The sequence below is a fragment of the Pezoporus wallicus genome, unplaced genomic scaffold (genome assembly GCF_028554395.1).
Source record: "Pezoporus wallicus isolate ANWC-B61680 ecotype Strahan unplaced genomic scaffold, APGP_CSIRO_Pwel_v1 contig_13622, whole genome shotgun sequence".
Classification (NCBI taxonomy): Eukaryota; Metazoa; Chordata; class Aves; order Psittaciformes; family Psittacidae; genus Pezoporus; species Pezoporus wallicus.
This window is the reverse complement of record NW_026636904.1, coordinates 43056-57385: the sequence shown is the minus strand read 5'-3', so window position 1 is coordinate 57385 and position 14330 is coordinate 43056. Positions and strand designations below refer to the sequence as shown.

The 14330-nt window shown below is 56.0% G+C and overlaps 2 protein-coding genes across 3 annotated transcripts; one reads left to right on the top strand and one right to left on the bottom strand.

Annotated features, from left to right (window-relative positions):
- The first annotated feature begins 4544 nt into the window (after nucleotides 1–4544).
- APRT (adenine phosphoribosyltransferase) lies at nucleotides 4545–7818 on the top strand. Its single transcript, XM_057402213.1, has 5 exons — nucleotides 4545–4691; nucleotides 4879–4982; nucleotides 5845–5978; nucleotides 6914–6992; nucleotides 7114–7818. Exons 1-5 carry the CDS (start codon nucleotides 4612–4614, stop codon nucleotides 7254–7256), a joined length of 540 nt encoding a protein of 179 aa, XP_057258196.1. The 5' UTR covers nucleotides 4545–4611; the 3' UTR covers nucleotides 7257–7818.
- A 1832-nt stretch (nucleotides 7819–9650) lies between these two features.
- On the bottom strand, nucleotides 9651–14038 carry CDT1 (chromatin licensing and DNA replication factor 1). Of its 2 annotated transcripts, none has more exons than XM_057402202.1 (10): nucleotides 13691–14038; nucleotides 13161–13319; nucleotides 12868–13082; nucleotides 12310–12507; nucleotides 12061–12200; nucleotides 11686–11789; nucleotides 11232–11420; nucleotides 10702–10836; nucleotides 10413–10614; nucleotides 9651–10299 (listed from the first exon to the last, which is right to left on the bottom strand). In XM_057402202.1, exons 1-10 carry the CDS (start codon nucleotides 14036–14038, stop codon nucleotides 10136–10138), a joined length of 1854 nt encoding a protein of 617 aa, XP_057258185.1. In that variant the 3' UTR covers nucleotides 9651–10135. The 2 variants fall into 2 exon arrangements, with proteins under 2 accessions (XP_057258185.1, XP_057258186.1); XM_057402203.1 differs by having other exon boundaries at nucleotides 12310–12504.
- Nucleotides 14039–14330: the final 292 nt, after the last annotated feature.

Below are 14330 nucleotides of genomic sequence, written 5' to 3'. Positions count from 1 at the left end.
TTAAAATCCTGCAGCGACAAATGGATTATTTCGGTGGCAAATTAGTCTCTGTGGACCAACAATTTGGGTATCTGAACACTGGAACTGGAAACCAGAAGATCAATTCTGAACACTTAAGAGCCAAGGTTAATGCCCTGCAAACCTGTATGGAGTGCAGCAATGAAAGATAACATGCCTCTGCATTTTAAATGGGAAGCTGAGGAATGCAGTATTAAAAGTGAAAATGGGCAAGTTCAGAACAGAATGAGAGCAAGCAATACCCATGTACTTGCTAATAAATGTGGTGTCTGGGGACTGAGTTTCCAGCGAGGGCTGAGGATGACAGTGGGCTTTTACTAAAGGAACTGGAACTAATACTGCTGAGAAGGAAGCTGCTGGACGCAGGATGCTAGCTGCCATGAGGAAGCTGGCAGTTCTCAGTACATGCCAAGTCAAGCCTTTCCAAGTGCCATGGACAGCTTCCAGAGCTCCTGGTTTAACATAAAGCATAGCCCATGAGATGAGTATCTAACAAAGGTTGGAGAATACTCGTTTTCCAATTAGGACATCTCTGCTGTAACCATGTGAAATACTTTCAGAGCTGGAGAAGGACCTTTCGAAGGTGAGAACAGTTGGAATCGGGGTGCTGGGGGAAGGCAGTTTGTTGTCTGCAGAGTTGCCAGCAGCCTCTTCAGCACAGCTAGACCAGAAATCGCTCCCCAGGGATCTCACTGTTGTCTTCAGCACTGGGGAACTTTACAAATTCCTTGCTCTTTTACTCTCTTAAGAGTTAACTCTGCTTGTTCAGTGTCTGAAAAATGGTCTTGCGGTTGGAGAGGCTTGTTTTTCCATTTCTCTTAACAGTTACAATACTTGGAAATAGACTTTTTCTTTTGTTTTCCAGTAGTATTTGATGTGAGTTTTTCATTTGTTATCAGAAGGTGACACAGCAGTGCCTTTTGAATTAAACTGAGTTCTGAAGAACAGTTGTAAGGGAAGAGCTGAAATCCTGTTTTAGGTTCTTTTTTTCCTTTGGAAAATGACTATTTTGAACACCGAGAAGAGTCTCCATTTGCTTGTTTTCTTTATATCCCCTTCCACCATTTGAAGTTTCGTTGTTGCTCAAAGTGTAGCTGGGATTATATAAATCCTAAATAGAGGTGGATCCTTCGCCAAAAGCCTGTGGTCTTAGGAGTGAAAGAAAACCCTCCGCCATCCAGCTTCTCCAGAGAGCTAGTCTGGCAGCTCTCTGTGCCTTTGCCCCTCCCAGAGTCACTTAATACCCTTCTGGGCACTATATATGTTGGTAGCACAATTCCCATCTGAAAGGGATAGGGGCTGAAAAGCCCATTGGCCAATTCGCCAGCAGTGAGGAATGCGTGCCAAATCCATTAGTCCTGGATTGGACTCAAAATCCCTTCCTGCCCTGAGGAGAGAGAGGAGTTCTGTGTCTTCTCCAAGGGCCTGATCCAACCTGGTGCAGCACAGGAGGTGCTGGGTTTGGGTCTGTATAAGCAGGATACTATGGAAGGGCAGGACGCGTTCACAACGGTGTCCTCCTGTTAGGGAGGACAAATCTAGCTCGTTGTTCAGGATGGAAGCTTCAGTCCTGAGCCCAGGGAGCTGGCTGGGGAACTGCATTCTTCTGCTGTTGAAATAAGATATTTTAAATTTGGGTTTTTTTTAAAAGAAAAAGGTTTTAAAGTGCAGTCGTTTCTAAAGCTGAAATTGAAGTGAAATGTTCCAGCGGATTTGAAAGGAAATTTTAGTTCTCCTTTCCCCTTGTGGGTTATGTCGAAATTTGGGGCATTTTGTTCCACTTCACACTGAAGTTTTAAAATCCGTAACGGAACAGAAACTTCCATACTCAGCACAGCTCTTCTAATTGCCTGTTTCAGCTGATTACAGTGAGCTCTCAAGGTTTTAGACCCCCAGTTTCCATGTTCACTGGCTAATGGCATCTCTTGCATCAGGATGCCAGAGCACTTTAAAGTGATCTCTGTGTCCAAAAGAGAGCAAAGCCAGTGTCCCCCTCCTATGGGTCCCCTCTTGGGGGTCCAGATCTGAGGTAGTGGTTGCTCCACCAAGCACAGAGCAGCCCTAAACCTCTCTGAGCCATGAGCGGATGTCGAGGCACCTCCCTGGTGATATTCCAGAGCCGAAGTCCTTTGACATCAGCATTTGGAAATTGGTCCTAGGAAAGTTCTTTTCAGATGGAAATTGCAGTAGGAGTCAGCACTGTTGTTTGAAAGGTTGAACAATTACAGGGAAAAGTGATTTACTTTGGAAGCTAAAAACCAGTCTGTACTGGTAGATGCAATTCACATCCTTTGAAATGGAGGATTAATGAGGTGAAGTTCTGAGTTCAGAGACCTGGGGAATGCTGGTTTATAAACCTGAGCTGGCACGTGGCATAGGTTCAGTCTGATTTGGTGTAATATTTATGCTCTTCTCTTCCTGGCAGAACTGATGGTGTGTGAGAGGCCTGATCCTGCATCAGAGGAGGAGAGATTGCTCCAGCCGCTTCTTCACCCGGCTGCTGGATCTGAAGGGACCACTGGGAGCCTTCAGCAGCTTGTCCTGGTGAGAGCTGCAGGTTTGCCTGGAGTGGGCTGACATGGGGAACCTGGGGACCTCATCTAGCCCCAAGAAAAATGGGGTGGTGTCTTCTGTTTGTAACAGGGGGGATTGCATAGGAGGGTCACAGTGTGATTAAGGAGCTTATGGCTCCATCAATGAGAGGCAAAAGGCAGAGGTGCCTGGTGCTTGTACTGCAGGCAGGCTGCAGGAGAGCCCTTTCCCACCTCCTGCTTATTTCCACGGGTAGACAGATAAATTCCATCACTTCCATCCGCCAGGAAGAAGAGGAGTTGCTGGAATAGCTCATTGTCTTGTATCACGGTTGGTAAGGTCACAGGAGAAACCTTTCCAGCTCATCTGGGGGAGTGACAGTGTTGCAAAGCCCCTGTTCCAGTGGAAGGCTACGTGCTTTGTCCCTGGTTGCCTCACTGGAACAGCTGCTAGAGAGGATTTTCCTGGTGCCAAAGCGATAATCTGACTTCAGGGAAAATCTTACCCTGTAAGGGAATGGTTGTGAAAGGAGGTGGGCAGACTCTGGTAACAGCTTCACAAGAAGGGGAGCAACCTTTGCACTGGCCTTCAGTTTGTCTCTGTTGGCACCTCTGGCAGACATCCATTAAAGAGGTGAATCGGGAATAGATGAACTGGGCAGAAAACAGAGCAGTGGAGGATTCAGTGTACAGTGACTGATTCCCAAGGGTTTTGCCAAGCGCTGGGAATGACACAGCAACACAGGACGTTTTGGATGCTGAGATGGGGCAGAATTGGGTGTCTTGTGAACCAGGCTGCGTATATGAACCTGTAACAGTGAAGCTGGTGAGGGGACCAGTTTCCCCTCCTGTCAGCAACTCCTCCTGTGCAATAACCACAGTGATGACCCCCAGGACTATTGGGAGTGACTGGTCCAGCACACATAAGCAAAAGCAGCTCAGCATTCATCATGAGGCTGCTGCAACCCTGAGCACCCATCCCATGGGGGCCACATCAAATCACAGCAAAGTACCTGGACAGGTGCTGGCACATGCCTTGGATACAGACCCAAAGGGCTATCTGGAGCACATGGAGCTGAAGCTGTTCCCAATACAGCTGTCAGCAGCAAGCACTGAGCTTGGGCAGGGGTGTTTGCATGCTAAAACTGCCTTTGCTTTCTGCAGGAGGCTGTGCCCTGATGCATTTGGACCAGGTCCCAGTCGTGTTTGTTAATGTAAGAGCAGATCTGTACTCATGCAGGATTACGTCTCCTGCCCACAGTGGATTCTGCATAGACAAACGGCTATTCACCCATCAGGAGATGGGAGATAGGAGCTGTGTGAGAGTGCCCTGACCTGCCCTGTGGATGGGTGATGCCAAGAGCTGCTGAGCTGTTAGTCTAGGACTGAGGGCGCTCAGACTGGCTGTATTATCATCCCCTGTGAGTGTAATCCAAACCAACGGGTTTAACAAACACAGAATGCAATTCCAGGAGTTCACAGGGGTGATGAGGGACAGAAAACCACGAAACAGTGTAGTCCTAATAAGCTATCTGTGCAAGCCACTGGGCAGGGGTGAAGGGCGATGGAGGCAGGCGTAGGACTCCTTTCCAAAGCAGGCTGGGGTAAGGCAGGGTCCCAGAGCTCCGTTCACAGGTGACAAACAGCTCCACACACTGCAGGTACAGTACTCTTCAGAGGGGAAACTGAGGCTCCATACACTGGGGTACCAGGGCTCCCTGCAGCTGGGACAACCAGCCTCTACACTGGGGCACAGAGCACTGTGCTCTGCTGGTGTCGAGGCCGTGTGCATCCTGGTACCAGGGCTCCCTGCGCTGGGGTATGGGCGTGATGGGGATGCCTGTGCTCCCGCACCAGGGTAGCAGAGCTCCGTGCTCCAGGGTAACGAGACACCATGCACTGTGCAGCGGGGTACCACGCTCTGTGACCCCGGGTACCACAGCTCCGTGCACGGCGGACCCCGGGGCTCCGGGTCCCGGGGCCGCACCGGGGCGGGATAAGGTCGGCGGAGCCCCGCCCGCCGGGCCCTGCGCCGTGCGGTGCTGCGCAGAGCGGGGCCGCCATGAGCGAGGAGCGGCTGCGACGGGTGCGGGACCGCGTGCGGCCCTTCCCCGACTTCCCGGTGCCCGGCGTGCTCTTCCGGTGCGAGCGGGACGGGGACCGGGATGGGGATGGGGATGGGGATGGACCCAAGGCAGAGGCGCGCTGCCCATCCCTCCCCTTGCCCACTCCAGGCAGCACAAGGATGCAGGACGTGCATCCCCCCTGCATCGGAGCTCAGCCGATGGCCACCTGGATGCAGCTAACAGAGCTCTCCCTCTCTTTGCAGCGATATCAGCCCCCTGCTGAAGGATCCCGCGGCATTCAGGGCTCTGATTGATCTTCTGGAAGATCATTTGAGGGTATCTCACCCCAAAATCGACTTAATTGCGGGTGAGTGTTAAAGAAACATCTCTGAGGCCGGCACAGAGCACTGTAGCCTCAGGCTGCCCAGGAGGGAAGTGAGCAGAGATCCCTCTGCTACCAGGGCAGCGAATGCTGAAGCCCTTGGGCACTGTAATCACCAGGTTATACCCTTAACTGAATCCCGTAGTTTCCTGAGGTACCGGGTTTAGATATGGCAGGCGCCATCTGATGACACTCCAGTGCCCATTTCGTAACTCATTGCTTTCATCAGTAAAAGGGAGGAGGAAGTGCAGGAAGCCAGCCATGGCTGTGAGGTCTCATGCAGTCCTCTCAGCAGGCAGACCCTGTTCCAGCATGTTTTCCCTCTCAGGGGGCCTTTTGAAGGCAACAACAGCAGCCTCTGTGGCGATAACGCGTTGCAGCACACCTATGAAAGTGGCCGAGAATGAAAATGCTTGGGAAGGCAGTGCTTGGGTTGGGCGATAGCCCAAAGTTCAAGGAGTCTAGACCAAACCTTGTCCAAGTGCCTCATGATAAGTAAAACCTGTCCCCCTGCAGCACAAAGTCCCTGGTTGTGTGGCTGAACTGATACTGGGGCTTCACTGAGCTTATCTCCAAGAAGAAGAGCTGGAAGGGAGGCAAAACAGGCTGCTGGGGGGGGGGGGGGGGGAGTTTTGGTGCCTTGAAGCCCATCAGCAGCACATCTTGGTGAGCACTGGCAGTGCAGGAGCACGCTGTTGTGTTTTGAACCACAGAAATAAGTGACTAAGAGCAAATGGCTTGTTGAGACCCTCCCTGAACATGGGAGGATAAACCTGGGTTATCATGCAAAGACACCCCCAGTTCAGTGGCTCTGGTCTGAGTATTTGTGCTGCTCTGTTCCCCATAGGTCTGGACTCCCGCGGCTTCCTTATAGGCCCTCCTCTGGCTCAGAGACTGGGGATCGGCTTCGTGCTGATAAGGAAAAAGGGGAAACTTCCCGGTCCAACTGAGTCCATCTCCTACGCTCTTGAGTATGGCAAGGTAATGCCTGGGGAGGAGAAGAGGGTTTCCAGGCTGGTTTCATGCAGGGCTGGGGGTGTCAGTGAAGGGATGGGGTGATAAACCCAGCAGGGGATGCCCAGGCTGGGTTTCACAGCTAGTGCTGGTGCTTACAGGCATGGCACAAGCCTCAGGAGCAGCACTGAGCTTCCCTGAGCTCCAGCATGGCAACTCCATCCCTGAGCCATGGACACAAGGTTTGTGTCCATGAGGCCTGCTGTGATTTTTGGGGGTGGTTTGTGCTACGACTTGGTGCTAAATTACTTTCTTTGACTTGAATTCAGGGGCATGAACATGGAGTGTGTTTCCCACTCTTCCAGTAAGTGCTGTAAAATAAATGCCTTCATTGCATGGCTTCAGAACCGAGCGCTCGCCTTGTAACACCACAGCCTCCCTGATTCAGGAGCAGAGGTTTAATCATCATAACACGCTACCGCTGGTAACTAACAGCAGCCAGGGACCAGCAGCAGAAACACTGAACCCAGGCGTTATTTATGAGGATTGCTTGGGCCAACCCCTGCATGGGACAACTTCATCTGACACAGGACGTGCCTGTGATGGTTTGGGTCTGGTTTGGTGGTGCTGTCAAAGCAGAGTGCTCCAGCCCAGTGCATTACAGGAGATTTTCCCCACTGGAGAACTGCTCTGGGATAAGGTTTCCTGATGGGACCATAACTCACTTGATGAATGTTCGGGCTCTTGACGTGCCAGAGGGTTGGCCCAGCAATCACTTAACCTGCTCTATATTTCCATGGCACTCCCCTGTAGCTGGAGTATGTGTTTTGGGGGGGTTTAGGTGCTGAGTGCTAAGGCTGATGTTGCTGAAGACGTGCCTGCGTTCCACCATGTGTTAGCAGTTGGTGAAGGGTTTCTCTGTCAGGGAAGACTAAAATGAAGCTGCTCTTTACACCCTGCAGGCTGAACTCGAAATCCAGAGTGACGCAGTGGAAGCAGGACAGAAAGTAGTTATTGTAGATGACCTGCTTGCGACTGGAGGTGAGTTGGAGCATGTGTGACCCACGTGCACCTGCGTTGCAAGCAGCTGCGGGGCTTGAAGCCTACCTTGGCATTGCTCCACCACTGATGACGTTTCTGCTCTTACCCCTATGTTGTGCAGGCACCATGTATGCAGCCTGTGAGCTGGTGAAGAGGCTGAAGGCTGAGGTGCTGGAGTGCCTGGTGATCATAGAGCTAAAACTCCTCAAAGGGTCAGAAAAGCTCAAGTCCATCCCTTTGTACTCCCTCCTGCAGTATGACTGAGGAGGAGCATCCCTGCTACTTAGGGAATGCACACTCGGAGCTGTGCACAAGTTTAGGGTCTTATTCAGTGACTCTTGATGTCGTAAAGGGGTGTGTGTGGGGGGGAAACCTACAATTTTCATCCTGGCCAGCTGCTATATAATCACAAGTCCTATTAATTTTCCAAGCCACAGATTAAGGTGTGTTGAGTATAAGGATCCTTTCTGGAGTTCATCCTCTTGGAAGAAGGATCTAGGGGATCTGTTCTAGGGGATGGAGACTAAGATGGAAGCCGTCTCTCTTCCATTAGTCCTTAGTGGATTTGCAAAACTAGGAGCAATTTGCATCATGAGAAATATCCCAGAGCTGGGTGACAGGCAGTGAGGATGCGGGTCATGCATGAGCTCAGGGCTCTTCACCTCCCTTCTGTCCATCACGTACCAAAGCCTGCAGCTCCAGCCAGGGCTGGCACCTTTTGGTTAGCAAAAATTCCCTGTATACTGCAACTTATGCAAGTCCCTGTTCTGCTGCATTCTTCTTGGGGCACCAGGGTGTTGACAGGACAATGCCATTTGGAGTCTGTTCTTGTTGAGATGTTTTGGTGTCAGGGTGTTTTGGGCACAGGGAAGAAAGAAAACATGTTAGTTTACTCATGAGCTCCAGCTCTTATTCAGGTTGAGTAATGGGTGACATGGGGTTTGGAGATGCTCCTTCTTGCATGGTGCAGTTTGATCACTAAAACTCAGTATGCCGACACTTTCACATGACTGGAAGCACGAGGGACTGTGTCCCTGTCCTAGCAGGGACTGAACTCACTCATAAAATAAATAGTCACTTTTTATTCTTTTCTAAACTGTCTCAGAGCTGTTCTTGCAGTAGCTGAAGCCATTGGTTACCCTTGTGAGTGTCTTGTCCAAACCCAGGCTGCTAGTGGAAAGCAAGGCTGTGATGTGAGCTCCCTTTTGCCACCCCACATCCTTGGAAGGCCTCACTAGCCAGGACTCAGCACTACAGTTGTCTTCACTCTGCTCTAGCTGGAGGAGGGCACTCAGGCTGGTCCTACTGGGCTGCAATGGAAAGGCCCAGTGCTGGTGGGAGCACAGCCCAAGCCCCTGCATCTCATCTTGCCTTCCCCCTGCAGCACACAGGGATGCTGCACACCCTGCCCTTACACTTTCAAGGGCTAATACAGCTATTTTTATCACCATTTCCTGAAAAGCCACTTCAGGGCTGTTCAGTTTATGCTGAGAAACACCATTCCCTTGGGAGCAAACCTACCCCAGGGCACTGGTTTTCACAGCCAGCCCCTGCGAGGAGCCAAGGGAGGCAGCACCTCACACACACATACTTGGCACGAGGACAGGGTCCCTGCTGTGAGCTGGAGAAGGGAAAAATCCACCCCAAAGAGCTGTGGAAAGCAGCTGCGTGCAGTGGGAGCGAGCCCTGTGCAAGCCCTACCAGTGCCAGAGCAGCGAGTGGGGCCAAGAGGTGACATCAGGGAACGCGGGGACGGTGCTTCGCATTGGGCAGGCTGCGAGCACCGCTTGATGTGCTCATAGAGACGGGGCTGTGCAGGGTGGCTTCCAGGCAGGAGGGAGGGTTCAGACCCAAGTAGCAGAACAGGAGCTCTCTGTGAGCTCACCCGGGGCAGGCGTGTGGCTGCCAGGCTGCTGGACCCAGCTCCCCGCTGCAGTGCGGTCCATTCAGCACGGCCAACAGCCCAGCATCGCATCGCTCCAGCCTATGGGATGGGTTGAAACCCTCCTCCATGGAAACAGGGGTTATCTCCCACCAGCATCACTAGCCAACGGGACAAGCAGCAGGGTCCTGGAGGAGGAAGAGCAGGGTCTGCCCGCTCCCTCAGGCAGCTCTATAGGGGATGCCCGATGCTGCCAGCCTCCAAACCATGTGGGGAAGCTTCCCAGTTCCAGTGTGGTCCCCACCGAGAGGGCCAAGGGACAATCGGTCACCGTCCCATGCAAGCCCCACACTCAACCCAGTGCGGTCTGGCTCGGGATGTGGTCTGAGGTGCTCCCGACGTGGCAGCTCCCACCCCTACACGCTGCAAGCACTGACCTGACCTGGGCGCTGGGCCAGGCTAGCACCACTGCAGCCATCAGCACCCTCTTTGTCCCTTTTCCCAACCCACTCCAGCCAAGTGGCCTGGGCTTTCCCTTGGGAACCCCCCCCACTGCACCCACCCCTGCCCCATAGGGAGCTGCTTGTGCTGCCCGTGTACAAAAGCTGCATTCAGCTCCCTACAAGCCCACGCTCACTTTTTCCAGTCACTGTTTCTCCAGGAGCTGGATGCTGACCCAAGCCCTTCCTGGCCGGTGCCAATTGCCTCGGAGAGCCACGGTGCTAACGCAGACAAGGCGACTCACGGGGCTCCTCGCTGGGTTAACGCAAGTCAGCTATATTTAAAACATTTAATACAAATATGTTTTGACAAGTCCTGTAGTTGTTTCCAGCGAGTGCTGGGGGATGCGTTTTTCCCTCCCTTAAAAAACAGAACAAGGCCCAGAGCTCCAAAAACATCCACTTGTGACTTCTTCTCTCACTCCTTTCCTGACTCGTCACCCTCTCAACCCTGCCTCCCCCCCAACAGAGCCCAGTTAATGGAAGAAACCTCCTGCATCAAACCTTAGGGAGAATACAACAGAGCTGAGGAGAGGTTACTACAGCTCCTCTCCACCACCTGCACTGTCACCAAGGCTGCAGGACTGCCTGCCTTCAGCTTGAGGGTTAGGAGAGCTACGGTCCTCATGGACCCTGCCAGAGGAATTAAGTTAAGGCGCTTTGTTCTCAGACATCCCTGAGGATGAGCCCACATCGGATCCCACTGGGATCTGCTACATTGACAGGAGACTGCACGGGGGAAGCCTCCACCCTGGCGGGGCTCAGAGGGTTTCTGCCTCCTTCACCACCTTGGTGAGCCTCTCGGCGATGATCCCGAGGTCCTGCCCTTTGTCCAGTTTGACGTAGGTGTCCGTCCTGATGGTGTGGATGCCCACCCAGTTGGGCAACAGCTCTGCCAAGAGCCTCAAGTGTTTCTCCATCTCCCCTGCAAAGAGAAACAGCAGCCGCTGCGGTCAGCGCTCTGCTCCACAGCCCCTTCCAAATGCAAACACCCTCCCCTGCTCCCAAGAACCATCACCCCAAGAACGCTTCCCCTACCCGGAGGCATCTGCTCGTCGTAGCTGTCGGCCATGCGGGCACAAACCACCTCCATGGTCAGCGCCTGCTTCTTCTCGGCCACGAAGATGTTGCGCAGGATGCGGGCCATGGCCGGCAGGCGCCGCAGCATCCCGATCCGCCGCTCCTGCTGCGCATCCCGCATCATCAGCGCCTGCAGCTTCTGCGCCTCCTTTGCACGGATCTTGGGGACGGGAGGACATGGGGTGAGACACGGGCAGGTCCCTCCTCCCCCCAGCACTGGTGTTAGGGCCAGGACTGAATTACTCACCCTCTCGAGCAGGTCCTGGGACACCCCTTTGAGAGCACTGGAGGTGCTGGCAGGGGCCGGTGCTTTGGAAACCACTGGTTCCCCTGCTCCGGCTTCAGCGGTTCTTAAGGCCAGGTTGGCAAGAGCTTTTTCCATCTGCTCATGTGGAAGAGAAGAGGGAGGAGGGGTTGGGTTACAGCTGGGAACCGATCGCGATGCAGGAAGGAGAAGTTTCCCCTCCAACGCCCCCGCTGACACTGCAGCCCAGTGCTCCCGACCCATCCCTGCCTGTGCGGGGTACGGATCAGGATGCTTCATCTCCTCTCCCAGCCCCACAGTCAGTACCGACAGCTCCTCCAGCCCAAAGCCAGTCCTACGCCCCATCCTGCAGCACTAACAACCAGGTTTGTGCTCCCACCTGCCCACATCTGACAGTGCTCTCAGTCTTGCTGCTCAGAAATGGTCCTCCCCCCCACCATCCATAAACATCTTCCCAAAGGGATGACTGGCTTGAGGTCCACAGACACAGCCAGACCCTGGTCCTGACTCACCTTGGGGCTCAGAACCCCCTGAGCCCTGCTCAGCACCTCCTGGGCCGTGGTGACCCTGTCCTCCTGTGGCGGCTGCGGCAGCTCAGCAGGGATGATGTCCGGCACCTCGTCCACGTTGAAGCGGGGATGCCAGCGCGTCAGCTTCTCCTCCGGCACCACCATGGGCGGGCTGAGGGCAGCCAGGAATGCCTGGAGAGGGGCGAGAGCTGTGTCACGGCACATGTAGGTCAGGTACAGGGGAGCTGGACATTGCCTCCTGCTCCCAGCAAGGTTGGCAACACCACAGCTTGGAGGAAGCTCAGTGCCAGGACAGATGCCAGCTGCCATCCTCCCCATCCACGCCTTCCTGACAACAGCATCCCATAGGAACCAGTGATGTCCTTCAGCCTGCTCCTTCCACCCTAGCTACCAAGGCAACCCCAGGCCCCAAAAGCGGAGGGTGCTGGGGCCTCACCTTGTGGTGCTGCTTGACGATGTTCACCAGGTTGTGGTTGAATTCCTTCCTGCGCTCCAGCAGCCGCGATGCCGACAAGTGCAGGCGCCCGTCCACCTTCTCCTCTGTATGGAGAGACATAAGCATCACCCCCAGCACCTCGGTGACACCGCGCCAGGGCCCAAGCCTCAGGAAGGACATGATCAGAGCCCTCTGTGGAGCTCAATTGCTGCCAAAATCCCTGCTCTATCACCCTCCCACCTGTCCCCAAAGTGTTTTCTTCAGCACCTTACGCGTCAGATATAGCAGAGCAGAGAGAATCCCTGGAGATCCACAGATCCCAGCCTGGACCAAGCACATCCCCAACTCTCAGGGCTCCCCCTTAGCCATACAAACCTTCCTCCAGCACTGGTTCCAGTGTGAGCTGATAGTCAGACTTCTTCTTGCCAAAAGAGGGGATGTTCTTCTCCTGGCGCAGCTTGTAGGAGGTGGGATACACCGTCTTGATCTGCCCCATGTGCCGCTCCTCAAACTGCCTGCAACAGCACCCACAGAGGTCAGGAACCCCAAAGGCTGAAACAGGGCATTGGTCCCAATAGCTTCAACTGGGACCCGACACGGGGCTGCCCACTGCTGCCAACTTACTTGTGCATCATGTCCTGCACGCCCTGCTTGACCTTGGCGAAGGTGATGGTCTCGGAGCGGTTGAAGAGCATCCCGGCGATGGTGTCCACGGTGCGGAACATCTCCGCCAGCATCCGGTACTTGTAGGGCAGCGTGAGCCCCGGGGGCACGTCCTGTGCGAGCGTGTGGAACCGCTGGTACGCGGGGGCCTTCTGCCTGCTGGGAAAGGAGAGGGCTCAGGGTCCCATGCACACAACAGCCACCGGGTATGGTGAACATGGCCCCGAGGGTGCAGATGGGGACAGAGACCGGCCAGGATGGGGTCCTGCTGCTGACAGGGCTGAACTCACAGCCTGAGAGCTGCAGGCCCAGCCTAGATAGGGGAGACCCATCTCATATCCCTTCTCTGAGCATCCTGGGGATGTCGATGCCCCAGTGCTCACGGCACAGCCAGGGTGGCTCAGGCCACGCTCAGAGAAGCCCTCTGCATACAGCAGGGCCAGTTCAACGCTGCCACAGCCCCAGACACCCCGAGAATCCCCTCCAATCTGTGTCTGCATCCCCACCGCGGCTCCTCACCCAGCCTCGGCCGCAGGAGCCGCCTCCTTGGTGTCCCTGTGCGGCTGCGCTCCGGATGCGCCTCCGCTGCCCGCTCTCCTCTGCCGGACCCGCAGCTCCAGCTGCCGGACCCGCTCCAGCCGGCTCCGAAGGTCGGCGCTGGTCCCCGCAGGGATGGTCCCCGGCGGCAGCAAATTCATCCCGAGCAGGCGGCTCTGCAGCCCGGCCACGTCCTCCTGCATGGGGAGGGATGCACTCAGTGCGGGCTCGCACCCTGCATGGGGCATCGGGCACAGTGGGGACCGGGCTCGTACCCGCTGCAGGCGCCCGGCTGTCCCCGGGGGGGCCGTGTGGGGCTGCTGTGCTGCCCCATCCTGCCCATGGCCGGGGGAGTGCGTGGTGCTGGCAGGGGGCTCTGCTGCCAGGTCCTGTGCAGGAGGGGACAGAGGACGAGCAGGCGAGGGGCTGGGGGCCTGTAAGAGAACAAAGGAGCGTTAGAGGCTGCTCGGGGAACCCACCCGCTGGGAGCCCATCACTGGGGTCCCCCATGGCCTTGCGCTTCGGGGGTAAACGGGGGCAATATACGGGGGGTGCACTAGGGGCAGGGGGCAAGCCGGGGGATGCCTCCATCAGGAGAGGGGGAGGCCTCTGCATCAGGAGAAGGGGGGGCCTGCATCAGGAGCGGGGGTCTGCATTGAGGGGGGGATCCTGCATCAGGACAGGGGGGTTGGCTCCACAGATGCTGCCCGGGTTTTACAGCCCCCCCCCCCCCCCCGGCCCCATCCCCATTTCAGGGCCTCATCCCGGCCCCAGCGGCGCACCCCCGACCCCCTCCGCTCCCTACCTCAGCCACCGGCCGCGGCTCCGCATCCCGGTGCAGCTCCAGCCTCTTCCGCACCGCTCTCCCGCTCGACCCCATGGGCCGGGCTCCGGCCTCCGGCTCCGCTTCCATCTCACGGCGGCTCCGTTTCCTGCCTGCCAGGCCCCGCAGCGCCGGGGTCCCTCCGCGAGCTGGGGTGCGCGGTGAGCGGGGCAGCAGCGCCTCATCCCCGCACCGCTCCTCCGGCGGCTCCGGGGCACCGTCAATGGCGGCCTTCAGCCGGCGGCCGCCGCTGCTGCTGCTGCTCTTGACCGGGGCTGAGGCGGCCGCTTTCGTGCGGGTGAAGAAGTCGGTGAGGCGGAGCTGGGCCATGGCGGCGGCGGGTACCGGGGCTGATACCGGTACCGGTGCTGCTGCGGGTCCGGTCCCAGCGCAGTCCCCTCACGTGGAGCCACTACCGCGCCAAAACCTTCGCTCCTTGGCGGGAACCCGCGCGGCTGTAGCTCCGCCCACCGCGGGGCGGGAAAGGTCACGTGGGGAGGAATTGGCGCCACACGGATCTTAAAGGCGCCGCGTCTTTTTATAGCGCTGCTGTCTGTGGGGATCCAACCCTCCCGGAAAGGGGTCTGCGGACTTCCCCCTGTACCGGAGCGCCCGGGTGGTG